Here is a 13,347-nt window from a genome sequence, read left to right as displayed (position 1 = left end):
CTCAGAAATTGTAGGCTAAGGGTTTTAAAGAGACACTTTCTAACCTGACCAAGCTAAAATAACGATACAGGGGATGAGGCTTATCATTGTTGTTGTGTATCATTTACAGTTGAAGTCGGAAGTTTACATACACCTTAGCCAAATACATTTAAAATCCGTTTTTCACAATTCCTATCATTTAATCGTAGTAAAAATTCCCCGTAGGTCAGTTAGGATCACCACTTTATTTTAAGAATGTGAAATGTCAGAATAATAGTAGAGAGAATGATTTATTTAAGCTTTTATCACTTTCATCACATTCACAGTGGGTCAGACGTTTACATATACTCAATTAGTATTTGGTAGCATTGCCTTTAAATTGTTTAACTTGGGTCAAACGTTTTGGGTAGCCTTCCACAAGCTTTCCACAATAAGTTGGGTGAATTCAGACCCGGATGTCCTAGCCGTGTCTGAATCCTGGCTTAGGAATGCCACCAAAAACCAATAAATTTCCATCCCTAACTATAACATTTTCCAAATAGATAGAACTGCCAAAGGGGGCGGAGTTGCAATCTACTGTAGAGATAGTAAGACGGATCTCTGCAGGCTATCTAGGTCTGTGCCCAAAAAATTTGAGCTTCTACTTTTAAAATCCACCTTTCCAGAAACAAGTCTCACACCGTTGCCGCTTGCTATAGACCACCTTCTGCCCCCAACTGTGCCCTGGACACCATATGTGAATTGATTGCCCCCCATCTGTCTTCAGAGCTGGTGCTGTTAGGTGACCTAAACCGGGACCTGCTTAACACCCCGGCCATCCTACAATCCAAGCTTGATACCCTCAATCTCACACAAATTATCAAGGAACCTACCACCCCGAATCCGTAAACACGGGCACCCTCAGAGATCATCCTAACCAACCTGCCCTCCAAATACACCTCTGCCGTCTTCAACCAGGATCTCAGCGATCACCGACTCGTTACCTGCATCCGTTATGGGTCTGTGGTCAAACGACCACCCCTCATCACTGTCAAACGCTCCCTAAAACACACTTCAGCGAGCAGGCCTTTCTAATCGACCTTGCCCGGGTATCCTGGAAGGATATTGACCTCATCCCGTCAATAGAGGATGCCTGGTTATTCTTTAAAAGTGCTTTCCTCACCATCTTAAATAAGCATGCCCCATTCAAAAACTGTAGAACCAGAAACCGATATAGCCTTTGGTTCACTCCAGACCTGACTGCCATTGACCAGCACAAAAACATCCTGTGGCGTACTGCATTAGCATAGAATAACCCCCGCGATATGCAACTTTTCAGGGAAGTTAGGAACAAATATACACAGGCAGTTAGGAAAGCAAAGGCTAGCTTCTTCAAACAGAAATGTGCATCCTGTAGCACAAACTCCAAAAAGCTCTGGGACACTAAAGTTGCTCCCAAGGATGAACCAGAATTTTTTTTCTGAGGTCTTGGCTGATTTCTTTTGATTTTCCCAAGATGTCAAGCAAAGAGGCACTTTGTTTGAAGGTAGGGCTTGAAGTACATCCACAGGTACACATCCAATTGACTCAAATTATGTCAATTAGCCTATCAGAAGCTTCTGAAGCCTTGACATCAGTTTCTGGAATTTTCCAAGCTGTTTGAAGGCAGTCAACTTAGTGTATGTAAACTTCTGACCCACTGGAATTGTGATATAGAGTATCATAAGTGAAATAATCTGTCTGTAAACCACTGTTGGAGAAATGACTTGTGTCATGCACGAAGTAGATGTTCTAACCGACTTGCCAAAACTATAGTTTGTTAACAAGAAATTTGTGGAGTGGTTGAAAAAAATGAGTTTTAATGACTCCAACCTAAGTGTATGGAAACTTGCGACATCAACTGTAGATTACAAAAATTATTATTTTCACATGACTAGTGAAATTCACTCTACAGTGGATGATTCATTTCATTACCTTATGAAAACATGCTAATAAGAAATTATTCACATTTTGTACATTTTCAGATATTTCCTGTACCTACCACACAACATCAAGCTAATTGGAAAATCTGCCACCATAGCAACACAACCTATGACACCCTCTGCGGAATGTTTGCAAGTTATAAATATTCAAATGTTCCCCTTGATGAATGAGGAACAAAATTGAGCATAGCCGCCCATCCACCTTAGCAGGATATTGGCATCATGGCTAAGTTCTCCTGTCATCATAGTTACAATGTTTTAGGATTTCCCCACAGCTTCACACAAAAGAGCAAAAAGCCCAGTTGTTCACATCAGTTCCCAACCGTCTTGTAAGCGACAACTTCAGCCCAGAAACCAAGGAGCTGATCAAGGCCTAGGCCTACGTTCTTCATTTAAACATCTGAATAGTAGGAGTCATCTGAAGGCAGAAAACAGGTTGTTACTCTTCAGCGCATCCACATCCTAATGTATCGTTTGTTTCCTGCTACATCAACTGTGACTGGGACACCATGAGACTGGGGTAAACCACATCCTCTTCCTGGTATCACATCGCATGGAAGTATGTGAATGTACTGAACGTAACTGACATGTTGAATCCATTTCAAATATGACCCGTCATCTAACCAAAAGAAGAGAGAACGTTCTCTTTCTAAAGAGAGAACGTTCTGGCCTACCTCTTGTTGAGTGAAACAATGTTCACGCCCTTCTCTTGATAGGGACATGCTTTTCAACAAAAGAAAGCTACATTCATTTCCTTCCAAAGAGGACTAAAGAACTATCAAGGACAAAAGTGCATTCCTGTAGAGAAAACCCATAGGAACCGAAAACAACTATACTCAAACTATCCAATCAAAGGTGGATGAAATAAATGCATGGCTAGTATAGACATTAGATATTCTCCTCAGATGTGAAACTGGAGTGTGTTGAAGTATTCCTATTTCATTAAGGATCCACATTAGATTCTGCCAAGGCAGCAGCTACTGTCCCTGGGGTCTAGCAACATTAAGGCAGTGTCCTCCACTCTAAAAGACGAGCTCTCCCTCTTAGCCTCCAATTCTCAACTTCTCCAATGGGTTTGGCCCCCATAAAGCCCTACTGTACAAGGCTTTTTCGGGTCGTCACCTCAGTCATATAGAAACAGACTGCTTTTTCTGAATGAGTACCGCACGGCATGCTAACCTGCTAACCAGTAGCTGCTGGGGTTGCTGCAGAGCCAGGAGGGAGAATAGGAAGCCACGTATGCCCCGGATAACCTAGTTATGTAAGTCAAACATTTGCATAGAGGCCTTTATTTAACAATGTGCCAGAGAGCATCCTCTCATTATCACATGCATGGCTTCCCATGTCTGGCCAAGCCTCTGGACGGGGGGACAGGGCACGCAGATACCACAGTTCTGTGTATGTTTCTACAACAGCGAGTGTTTTAGTAGCCAAATAGGCCCATATCTAAGACATTTAATCTCACTTCAGATTTTTCTGAGCCAGCGGTTGGTTTTAAAAGTGGTTGTACCCAGTTTCTAATATAACTGAAATGTATCTCCGACTTTCTGAATTCTGCTATCTCACAATGCCTTGTTTTGGCTAGCTGCCAACACAAGACAATTTTCTTAATGTCTCCAACACGCTCTTGAGGTCGCTCTCGTCTTTTATCATAGTATAGTAAATGTCCAAATGTCAGTTTCACTGGACACCTACTGGTATGTTAAGGGAGGTGCTGTATCTTTAACACTGGCCAACAGGGTAAACAAGTTATTTACTACCGTTACACAGGCTTGTTAGAGTTCGGTATCTAGCCTGTAAGGCTCTACTAGGTAGAATTACAATAGTGTTCTATGTGAGGTCTTCGCTTCATTCATAAAGCTATGTATTGTAACATATTGGCGGTAGATGACAGGAGAAAAATCATACAACCATGACCAACTGTCCCAGGATCAGTGTCTGACAGATAGGCCTACAGTGGGTATAAACATGTGAGTCAACAGACCAATGCCTGCCAGGAAATGCAGCATCACTTCACACCCAAATACTTTCCCCTGAGAAACCTGAGCTTGTCTGCCATGCTTCACAACAAGTAAACAGCGAGTGGGATAACATCTTCAGGCCAGCCTGGAGATTCCTTAGGTATCGCTATGCAACCTCACCCAGGCATTTCACAATGTCACACAGGAGGAGGTGGGCTGATGTGACTCTCCCTTGTTCTGGCCTGGAGCCAGAGACTAGCAGAGGAACCTGGAAACAATCCTAACTGGTTCTGCCTCATGGCACCAAAGGACAGTTACTTGTTATCCACTCCACATCCCCTGATATCTCTGGGGGCACGCTGTTATATAAAAAGTGCAAAAAGAACCTGGGATACTTTACTAGCAATGCTTACAAGAGCATAATCCATAAATAACATCTGATACTGCTACTACCCCATCTAAAATAACGACCACATTCTACGCCACTGTTGAAGGTGTAGCCCTGGTTACACTGGTCCCACCCTTAGCAGCTTTGGCAGAAAGTCTTTTCAACCCCTGAAAAAGGGGGAAGTAGGGACTCTGCTCAGGCGTCTTTCTACACACGACCAAGTGTGTCAACAGATGAGGTTGGCTTCGAAGACTATAAAAATGCATTGTGGTTTCTAGCCAGCATAGGTTAATAATTACCAAGAGCAAGGGAGTGGACATATAGAATACTACTGAAGAAACCATTCGTACTACTGCTATCCTCCAGTTACTGTACCAGTGGACCAGAAAAGAGACACCCAATGGTCTTTCAATGCCTGGCTGCCTTTCTTCGGAGTGGAGTAGCTTAAGTAATATCCTCTATAAATAACCACTGTTGTTATTTACTGGCACAGTAAGAAGGTCCGGGTCTGACCTTTCATGTCCTCCCCCGCTGCAGAGCCCTCAGGACGAGCGAGCACGCACGCCCACACACACTGTTGGTGCCCCTCAAAGTGGATGATCGCCTCCCTACATGATTATTTCTTGTGAAGTGCCAAATTTTATTTACAATTTTGTGAAGTGCGGAGGTCACTCTAGGATTTTTCAGCAAGGAGGGGGAAGAAATAATCGAAAATACACATTTCTGTCTCTCTCTCTCTCCGTGAGGCTCTTCCTGTGGCAGGTTGTGTAAAATGACAGATTGCGAGTGTGAAATCCAAGCTATTTAGGGGAAATGGTAAACATTATCAAAAACCTATTCAAATACAAACACTAAAGCAATGTGAATGTTATCCATCTCCAAAGGTTAGGCAACACTGTTGTATGTGCAGTTGTAGAGGGTGATGATATCACCAAATGGACTGTCTGTTAGACAAATGTATTGATCGCGGAGCAGATTGGCCTCAATTGATCAGCAATGCAGGGTGTGCTGTTCATGTGTGTAAACATCACTGCGGTCGGGTATGTTTAACTTTTAAGATGCACTATGCAGAAATCACACCGCAATTTCCTGGTTGCCAAAATTCAGTCTGTGACAAAATAAGCAAGTATAGTGTAGACTAGAGAATCATTGTACCATCTAAACCACTGTTGTATACAGTACCTGACCAAAAGTGTGTGGACACCTGCTCGTCGCACATCTCATTCGAAAATCATGGGCATTAATATGGAGTTGGTCCGCCTTTGCTCCTATAACAGCCTCCATTCTTCTGGGAAGGCTTTCCACTAGATGCTGGAACATTGCTGCAGGGACTTGCTTACATTCAGCCACTCAAGCATTAGTGAGGTCTGGCATTGATGTTGGGCAATTAGGCCTGGCTCGCAGTTGGCATTCCAATTCATCCCAAAGGTGTTCGATGGGGTTGAGGTCAGGGCTCTATGCAGGCCAGTCAAGTTCTTCCACACCGATCTCGACAAACAATTTCTGAATGGACCTCACTTTGTGCACGGGGGCATTGTCATGCTAAAAGGGCCTTCAAACTGTTGCCATAAAGTTGGAAGCACAGAATCGTCTAGAATGTTATTGTAAGCTGTAGCGTTAATATATCCCTTCACTGGAACTAATGGGCCAAGCACAAAACATGAAAAACAGCCCCAGTCCATTATTCCTCTTCACCATACTTTAAAGTTGACTCTATGCATTCGGGGAGGTAGCATTCTCCTGGCATCCGCCAAACCCAGATTAGTCCGTCGGACTGACAGATGATGAAGCATGATTCATCACTCCAGAGAATGCATTTCCACTGATCCAGAGTAAAATGGGAGCGAGCTTTACACCACTCCAGCCCTCGCTTGGCAATCTTAGGCTTGTGTGCGGCTTTTGCAACATGTCCCTGATTGAGTCTGTAATACCAACATGTTTCAAGCAGACTACCATAGTCCCTGTGCCCAAGAACACTAAGGTAACCTGCCTAAATGACTACAGACCTGTAGCACTCACGTCCGTAGCCATGAAGTGCTTTGAAAGGCTGGTAATGGCTCGCATCAACACCATTATCCCAGAAACCCTAGACCCACTCCAATTTGCATTCCGCCCCAACAGATCCACAGATGATGCAATCTCTATTGCACTCCACACTGCTCTTTCCCACCTGGACAAAAGGAACACCTACGCGAGAATGATATTTGTTAACTACAGCTCAGTGTTCAACACCATAGTACCTTCAGAGCTCATCACTAAGCTAAGGATCCTGGGACTAAACACCTCCCTCTGTAACTGGATCCTGACGGGCCACCCTCAGGTGGTGAGGGTAGGTAGCAACACATCTGCCACGCTGATCCTCAACACTGGAGCCCCTCAGGGGTGCATGCTCAGTCCCCTCCTGTACTCCCTGTTCACCCACGACTGCGTGGCCAGACACGCCTCCAATACCCTTATTTAGTTTTCAGACGACAACAGTGGTAGGCCTGATCACCAACAACGACAAGACAGCCTTTAGGGAGGAGGTCAGAGACCTGGCCATGTGGTGCCAGAATAACTACCTATCCCTCAACATCACTAAGACTAAGGAGATGATTGTGGACTACAGGAAAAGGAGGACCGAGCACGCCCCCATTCCCATCGACGGGGCTGTAGTGGAGCAGATTGAGAGCTTCAAGTTCCTTGGTGTCCACATCACCAACAAACTAGAATGGTCCAAACACACCAAGAGGGCACGACAAAGCCTATTCCCCCTCAGGAAACTAAAAAGATTTGGCATGGGTCCTCAGATCCTCAAAAGGTTCTACAGCTGCAACAGAGAGCATCCTGACTGGTACGGCAACTGCTCGGCCTCCGACCGCAAGGCACTACAGAGGGTAGAGGGTAGGGCGTACGGCCCAGTACATCACTGGGGCTAAGCTGCCTGCCATCCAGGACGTCTACACCAGGCGGTGTCAGAGGAAGGCCCTAAAATGTGTCAAAGACCCCAGCCATAGACTCTCTACTACCGCATGGTAAGCGGTACAGGAGCGCTAAATCTTCGACCTCCAAGACTCCTGAACAGGTAACCAAATGGCTACTCGCACTATTTGCATTGTTCCCCTCCCTCCTCTTTTACTCTGCTGCTAACCTCTGTTTATCATATATGCATAGTCACTTTAACTCTTCATTCATGTACACACTACCTCAATTAGCCCGACCAACCGGTGTCCCCGCACATTGGCTACCCGGACTATCTGTATTGTGTCCCGCCACCCACCACCCGCCAACCCCTCTTTTACGCTACTGCTACTCTCTGTTTATCATATATGCATAATCACTTTAACCATACCTACATGTACATACTACCTCAATCAGCCTGACCAACCAGTGTCTGTATATAGCCTCGCTACTGTTATTTCTCACTGTCTTTCTTACTGTTGTTTTTATTTCTTTACTTATCTATTGTTCACCTAATACCTTTTTTAACTTAGACATTGCACTGTTGGTTAGAGCCTGTAAGTAAGCATTTCACTGTAAGGTCTACTACACCTGTTGTATTCTGCGCAGGTGACAAATAACCTTTGATTTGATTTGACACCTGTATTTGGGGAGTTTATGTTCAATCGCGTTCAAGTACGGGCTCTGGCTGGGCCACTCGCCAGAAGCCACTCCTGTGTTGTCTTGGCTGTGTGCTTAGGGTCGTTGTCCTGTTGGAAGGTGAACCTTCACCCCAGTCCGAGGTCCTGAGCAGGTTTTCATCAAGGATCTCGGTACTTTGCTCCGTCCATCTTTCCCACGATCCTGAAAAGTCTCCCAGTCCCTGCTGCTGAAAAACAACCCCACAGCATGATGCTGTCACCACCATGATTCACCTTAGGGATGGTGCCAGGGTTTCCTCCAGACGTGACGCTTGGTATTCAGGCTAAAGAGTTCAATCTTGGTTCCATCAGACCAGAGAATCTTGTTTCTCTTGTTTCTCATGAGAGTCCTTTATATACCTTTTGGCAAACTCCAAGAGGACTGTCATGCCTTTTACTGAAGAGTGGCATCCGTCTGGCCACTCTACCATAAAGGCCTGATTGGTGGAGTGCTGCAGAGATGGTTGTCATTCTGGAAGGGTCTCCCATCTCCACAGAGGAACTCTGGAGCTCTGTCACAGTGACCATTGGGTTCTTGGACACCTAGGTGGTCAGCTCTAGGAAGAGTCTTGGTGGTTCCCAACTTCTTCCATATAAGAATGATGGAGGGCAATGTGTTCTTGGTGACCTTCAATGCGGCAGACGTTTTTTGTTACTCTTCCCCAGATCTGTGCCTCGACACAATCCTGTCTCGGAGCTCTATGGACAATTCCTTGGACCTCATGGCTTGGTTTTTCCTCTGACATGCACTGTCAACTGTGGGACCTTATATAGACAGGTGTGTGCCTTTCCAAATCATGTCCAATTAATTTAATATTTACCACATATGGATTCCGAATCAAGTTGTAGAAACATCAAGGATGATCAATGGAAACAATTTAAATGATCTGAATACCTATATAAATAAGATTTCTGTTTTCTATTTTTAATACACTTGTAAACATTTCTAAAAACCTGTTTTCGCTTTGCTATTATGGGGTATTGTGGGAAGATTGATAAGGAAAAACATGTAAATCAATTTTAGTTTAAGGCTGCAATGTGACAAAATTTGGAAAAAGGGAAGGGGTCTGAATACTTTCCAATGCATCTTCTCCATATAACCAAAAATATTGTATTCTTTAGCTGGTGTACAAAACCGAAAGTAAAAGACACACTAAAAACTTAGCAGGAAGCATAGAAATAGAACATCACAGATCTACCACTTCTTAGACTTCCTTTCAATGAGTGTGTGTTTCACTATTTTCTGATCATCATAGGGCTAATCTCCTGTGCATGCCGACACCCTAAGAACCCAAGTCCTATTTTCTGATCATCATAGGGCTAATCTCCTGCGCATGCCGACACCCTAAGAACCCAAGTCCTATTTTCTGATCTGCCTCTGAAGTATCACACATACTCAATTCTCATTTCCTGTCACTGTTCCTTTCAATATATATATTATTATCATATATTATTATTAAATGACCGACTCATCAAAGCAGAAAAGGACAAAGCTGATAATTTACTCAATCACTGACCACCTCCTTGAAGGCTTATGGCAAAGCAGGGCCAGGGCTCAAAACAAGGCAGACAAACAGCAATCCCTTTACAAATCTACAAACTGCTCATCTCACAGTCATTGGATAATCAACTTCAGTACCAACTTTGGAAATCTGATTATTAGAAAAAGACTCACTATATACACGTGCTTCAGTAGAGCAGCTACAGTACATTTGGCGATTGCACTCTTTCCATTAGTACCCTTTGGTGCTAGACAGAGGACAATGGGCTCTGCAATGAGAACCAACCACCAGCCCATACTGCTGACATACAGCCTGCATCCCAGATGGAGGAGGGCTGAGGTGAAATGAAGGCCACACACCACTTCTGTACTTCCATCTCCTCAATGTGTTGAATAATATCCGGATGGTCGTAATAGATGCAACATCAAATTGTTGTAAAGAAGCTAGATAGCCAATAATCCATTCCTATGAAACAGCCTACCTGTTGGTTGATCATTGTAGCCTAATCCTTCTCATTTAGCCAATGTAATTCTGTAATTCTGATTCCATTTTGCATTGATTAGAAATCTCCCACTTAACTTGCTACACATGGAGCCTCTGTAGCACCACTTGGATTGAGCTACATGTGAAATGTGTGTAGACTATCAGTATGTCTATTTAAAATGGGGCGCACTCAAACTCTATTTTATAAAGATGACAAATTTAATGGTGTATCCTTGTAGGCTATGAAGCAATGTCACAGATAACTTTAGACAAAGCATTTTCATTGTTAAAATAGGCCTATATTTTCTTTCTCTCTAAAAAATGAACACTCTACCAAGTAATCAAATACTGACGTCCGTTCGGATATTTGAATAACTGTGCCCATTCTTATATAGGACTATAGTCACTCACAGATAGTACTGTAGCTAGGTCAGTGATCATACTAAGCTAAAGTTGATCTAATATAAGAGGGCTATATGAGCAAATGCAATTCTGCAGCTAGGAAAGCCCTGAAAGCGAGTCCAATTACATTTACACACACATCCTAATGGGTTCACCAACTAACAAGACAACTTGACATGAAAGACAGATACCCAAAGCTGCTGTGTGTATTGCTAAATCAACAAACATGTGAAGAGATTTTCCCTTTTTGCAAATCAAGACCTTACTGCTAGAGGTTTTACTAACTTCTCCTTAAACCTAGACTGAAAAAATGTGAAATACTCACGTAGGAAGTGCTTTTCCAGTAAGGCAATTTCCAGATGGCCTTTCACCTCATTGAGTCCATCGGTCTCAGTCCTCTGATAGTCCTGGATGGCTGCGGCCATAGCAAGTGTCCCCGGACCAGCCTGGATGTGGGCACACACACACACACACACGAACACGCAGTGAGGAGAGAAGAATAACCTCCCTGCCAATGTGAGCTACTGTAGACTCTGGTTCAAAACACCTGCACACAGCACCTCAAAACTCTCACACACACATAGATAAATGCAGGCACGCTGACTGCAGAAGATTTCATTTCACCTTGCAGTTTCTCCCTGCACCATCCAGCCTAGCTCAAACTGCAGTGTAATTGTGTATGCAGACTATCATCTGAATCATGACCCAACACACACGAGAGAGAGAGAGAGCGAGCGAAACGAAGAATATTGTGAAAGTACACAAGGATAGCCACAGAGTTACATTGAGATAGTAACTAGTGTTGGTACTGTGCTACTCAAAAAGAGGGGAGGAAAACATCTAGATGACTTTATTTCAGATCCTCTCAGCAGGGGGATAAGAATAAGCAAAGACAGCTTGTGTCAGAAGGTGGGAAATCAGTGCACTTTAGTAACTATGAGTGGGAGAGGAAGATACCACAAGCCCAGCTCTGATTAAAAGGTCTCCTCTCAGATAAATAAAGCTAGTACGTTTCGACAAGGGATATTATAATTCGCTACTGTACTACAACGTACTGTGTAATTTATTAATGAATAAGACTCGTCAAAGCCAGGTCTCAGTCTTCCACTATTACACTGAAACAAGTTAGAAACAATGACTGACACGAGAAGAATATTGACAGACATTGTGAAACATGTCAGACACACATCCCTTACGGACCTTTAAAATGACAACCAGAACAAAACATTCCATTCATATAATTGTCTTCAACATGAACGTCTGAGCACCGATAAGGTGTAGGTAAAAACTGCTACATGATGTTAATCAATGATTGCATACAGCACATATTTTCCAAACTCTATTTTAGCTTAGAATATGCCATATCTAGGCCAGATTTAAGGCTACTTTAAGAGTGCAATTACGATGGGAAAGTAGTGCTCGTCTGCTCTGTAAAATGTAGTAATAGGAGTACATTAACACCATCCCTCGCACCATTACCCAGAGAAGCAGTGACCCAATTCACTAAGTCTGCTAATTGAGAAATGGGCCCTATTAATGTACATTCATTTATTCCATCTGTGTAAATTAGACCTTACTGTTAATTATATGTACCCCATAAAAGTGCAACAAAGTACAACAAAACGAGTTAAACAGTGACATTACAGGCCTGCTATGCCTACCTGTTGGTTGATCATTGTCGCCTAAATCCTTCTCATTTAGCCAATTCTGTAATTTTGATTCCATTTTGCATCGATTAGAAATCTCCCACTTAACTTGCTACACATGGAGCCTCCGTAGCTCAATCCAAGTGCCGCTACATGTGAAAGTGTGTAGACTACCTGTATGTCTTTTTTTTTAAATGTTATTATTATGATTTATTTATTTAAATGGGGCGCACTCAAAAACTCTATTTTATAAAAATGTCAAATTTAATGTTCTACCCTTGTAGGCTATGTAGCAATGTCACAGATAACTTTAGACAAAGCATTTATTTTCATTGTTAAAATAGGCCTGCTGTAGAGGTAAATACAGTGCCTTGCAAAGGTATTCATCCCCTTGACATTTTTACTATTTTGTTGCCTGTCATTTAAATGGATTTTTATTTGGATATCATGTAATGGACATACACAAAATTGTCCAAATTGTTTCCAAAAATTCAAAAATGGAAAAGTGGTGCGTGCATATGTATTCAACAGCTTTGCTATGAAGTCCCTGAATAAGATCTGGTGTAGGGTTGAAAAGGGTTGGACATTTTTTGGTAAATTCCTGGAAATTTTTGGGAAATTTTCCATGGGAAGTTAAGCCCATGTGGGTTTTAGCTTGCTTGAGCCTGCTAACCGAGGAGTGTTAATTCACATGTTTCCATACATGTTTCATTTTAAAACATTTATCTTACAAATGAGTTGTTTAATCTAACTGCTTAACTTTTATCTGTACATGGAATTTGATTTGTTTTCGTATCTTTACAGGAAAACGCCACGGGAACTATCTGATGTGTGGAGACATTTCACTGCAGCTAATGTAGAAGGAAAAGCTGTGAACATTTGCAAATACTGTGCAAAATCACATGTGAGGAATGCAACAACAATGCAGAATCATCTGGCCAAGTGCATAAAGTTCCCTCAGCGTTCACAACAAGCAACCTCTAACAATAGTCCCTCTACTTCTATTTGAGGTGAAAATGATGAATCAGACACCTTTTCGATAGCAAAAGCTCATGTTCCTCCTGGTATCAGAAGTTTTTTTTTCTTGCTCAAGCTGTGTATGCAAATGGTTCACCTCTGATACTCACAGGCAATGTGTATTGGAAGACATTTCTGAATGTTCTTCATGCAGCATACACCCCTCCAACCAGACATGCTTTATCTACTCATTTCCTGGATGCAGAGTTCAACAGAGTTCAAATGAAGGTCAAGCAAATCATAGAGAAAGCAGAATGTATTGTAATAATATCTGATGGGTGGTTGAATGTTTGTGGGCAAGTAATAATTAACTACATCATCTCCACCCCTCAACCAGTGTTCTACAAGAGCACATACACAAGGGACAACAGACACACCGGTCTCTACA

General features: G+C 42.8%; 1 protein-coding gene across 9 annotated transcripts in view; it reads right to left on the bottom strand.

Annotated features, from left to right (window-relative positions):
- Positions 1 to 13,347, bottom strand: part of gramd4b (GRAM domain containing 4b) — a 52,438-nt gene that overhangs the window by 29,654 nt on the left and 9,437 nt on the right. For all 9 annotated transcript variants that reach the window (XM_031833125.1, XM_031833128.1, XM_031833127.1 and 6 more), the window contains exon 3: positions 10,622 to 10,742. In XM_031833125.1, coding sequence (XP_031688985.1) covers positions 10,622 to 10,742 — 121 coding nt within the window. The remainder of the gene's footprint in view (positions 1 to 10,621; positions 10,743 to 13,347) is intronic.

This window comes from Oncorhynchus kisutch, linkage group LG10 (genome assembly GCF_002021735.2).
Source record: "Oncorhynchus kisutch isolate 150728-3 linkage group LG10, Okis_V2, whole genome shotgun sequence".
Classification (NCBI taxonomy): Eukaryota; Metazoa; Chordata; class Actinopteri; order Salmoniformes; family Salmonidae; genus Oncorhynchus; species Oncorhynchus kisutch.
This window is presented reverse-complemented; position numbering and strand designations above follow the sequence as displayed.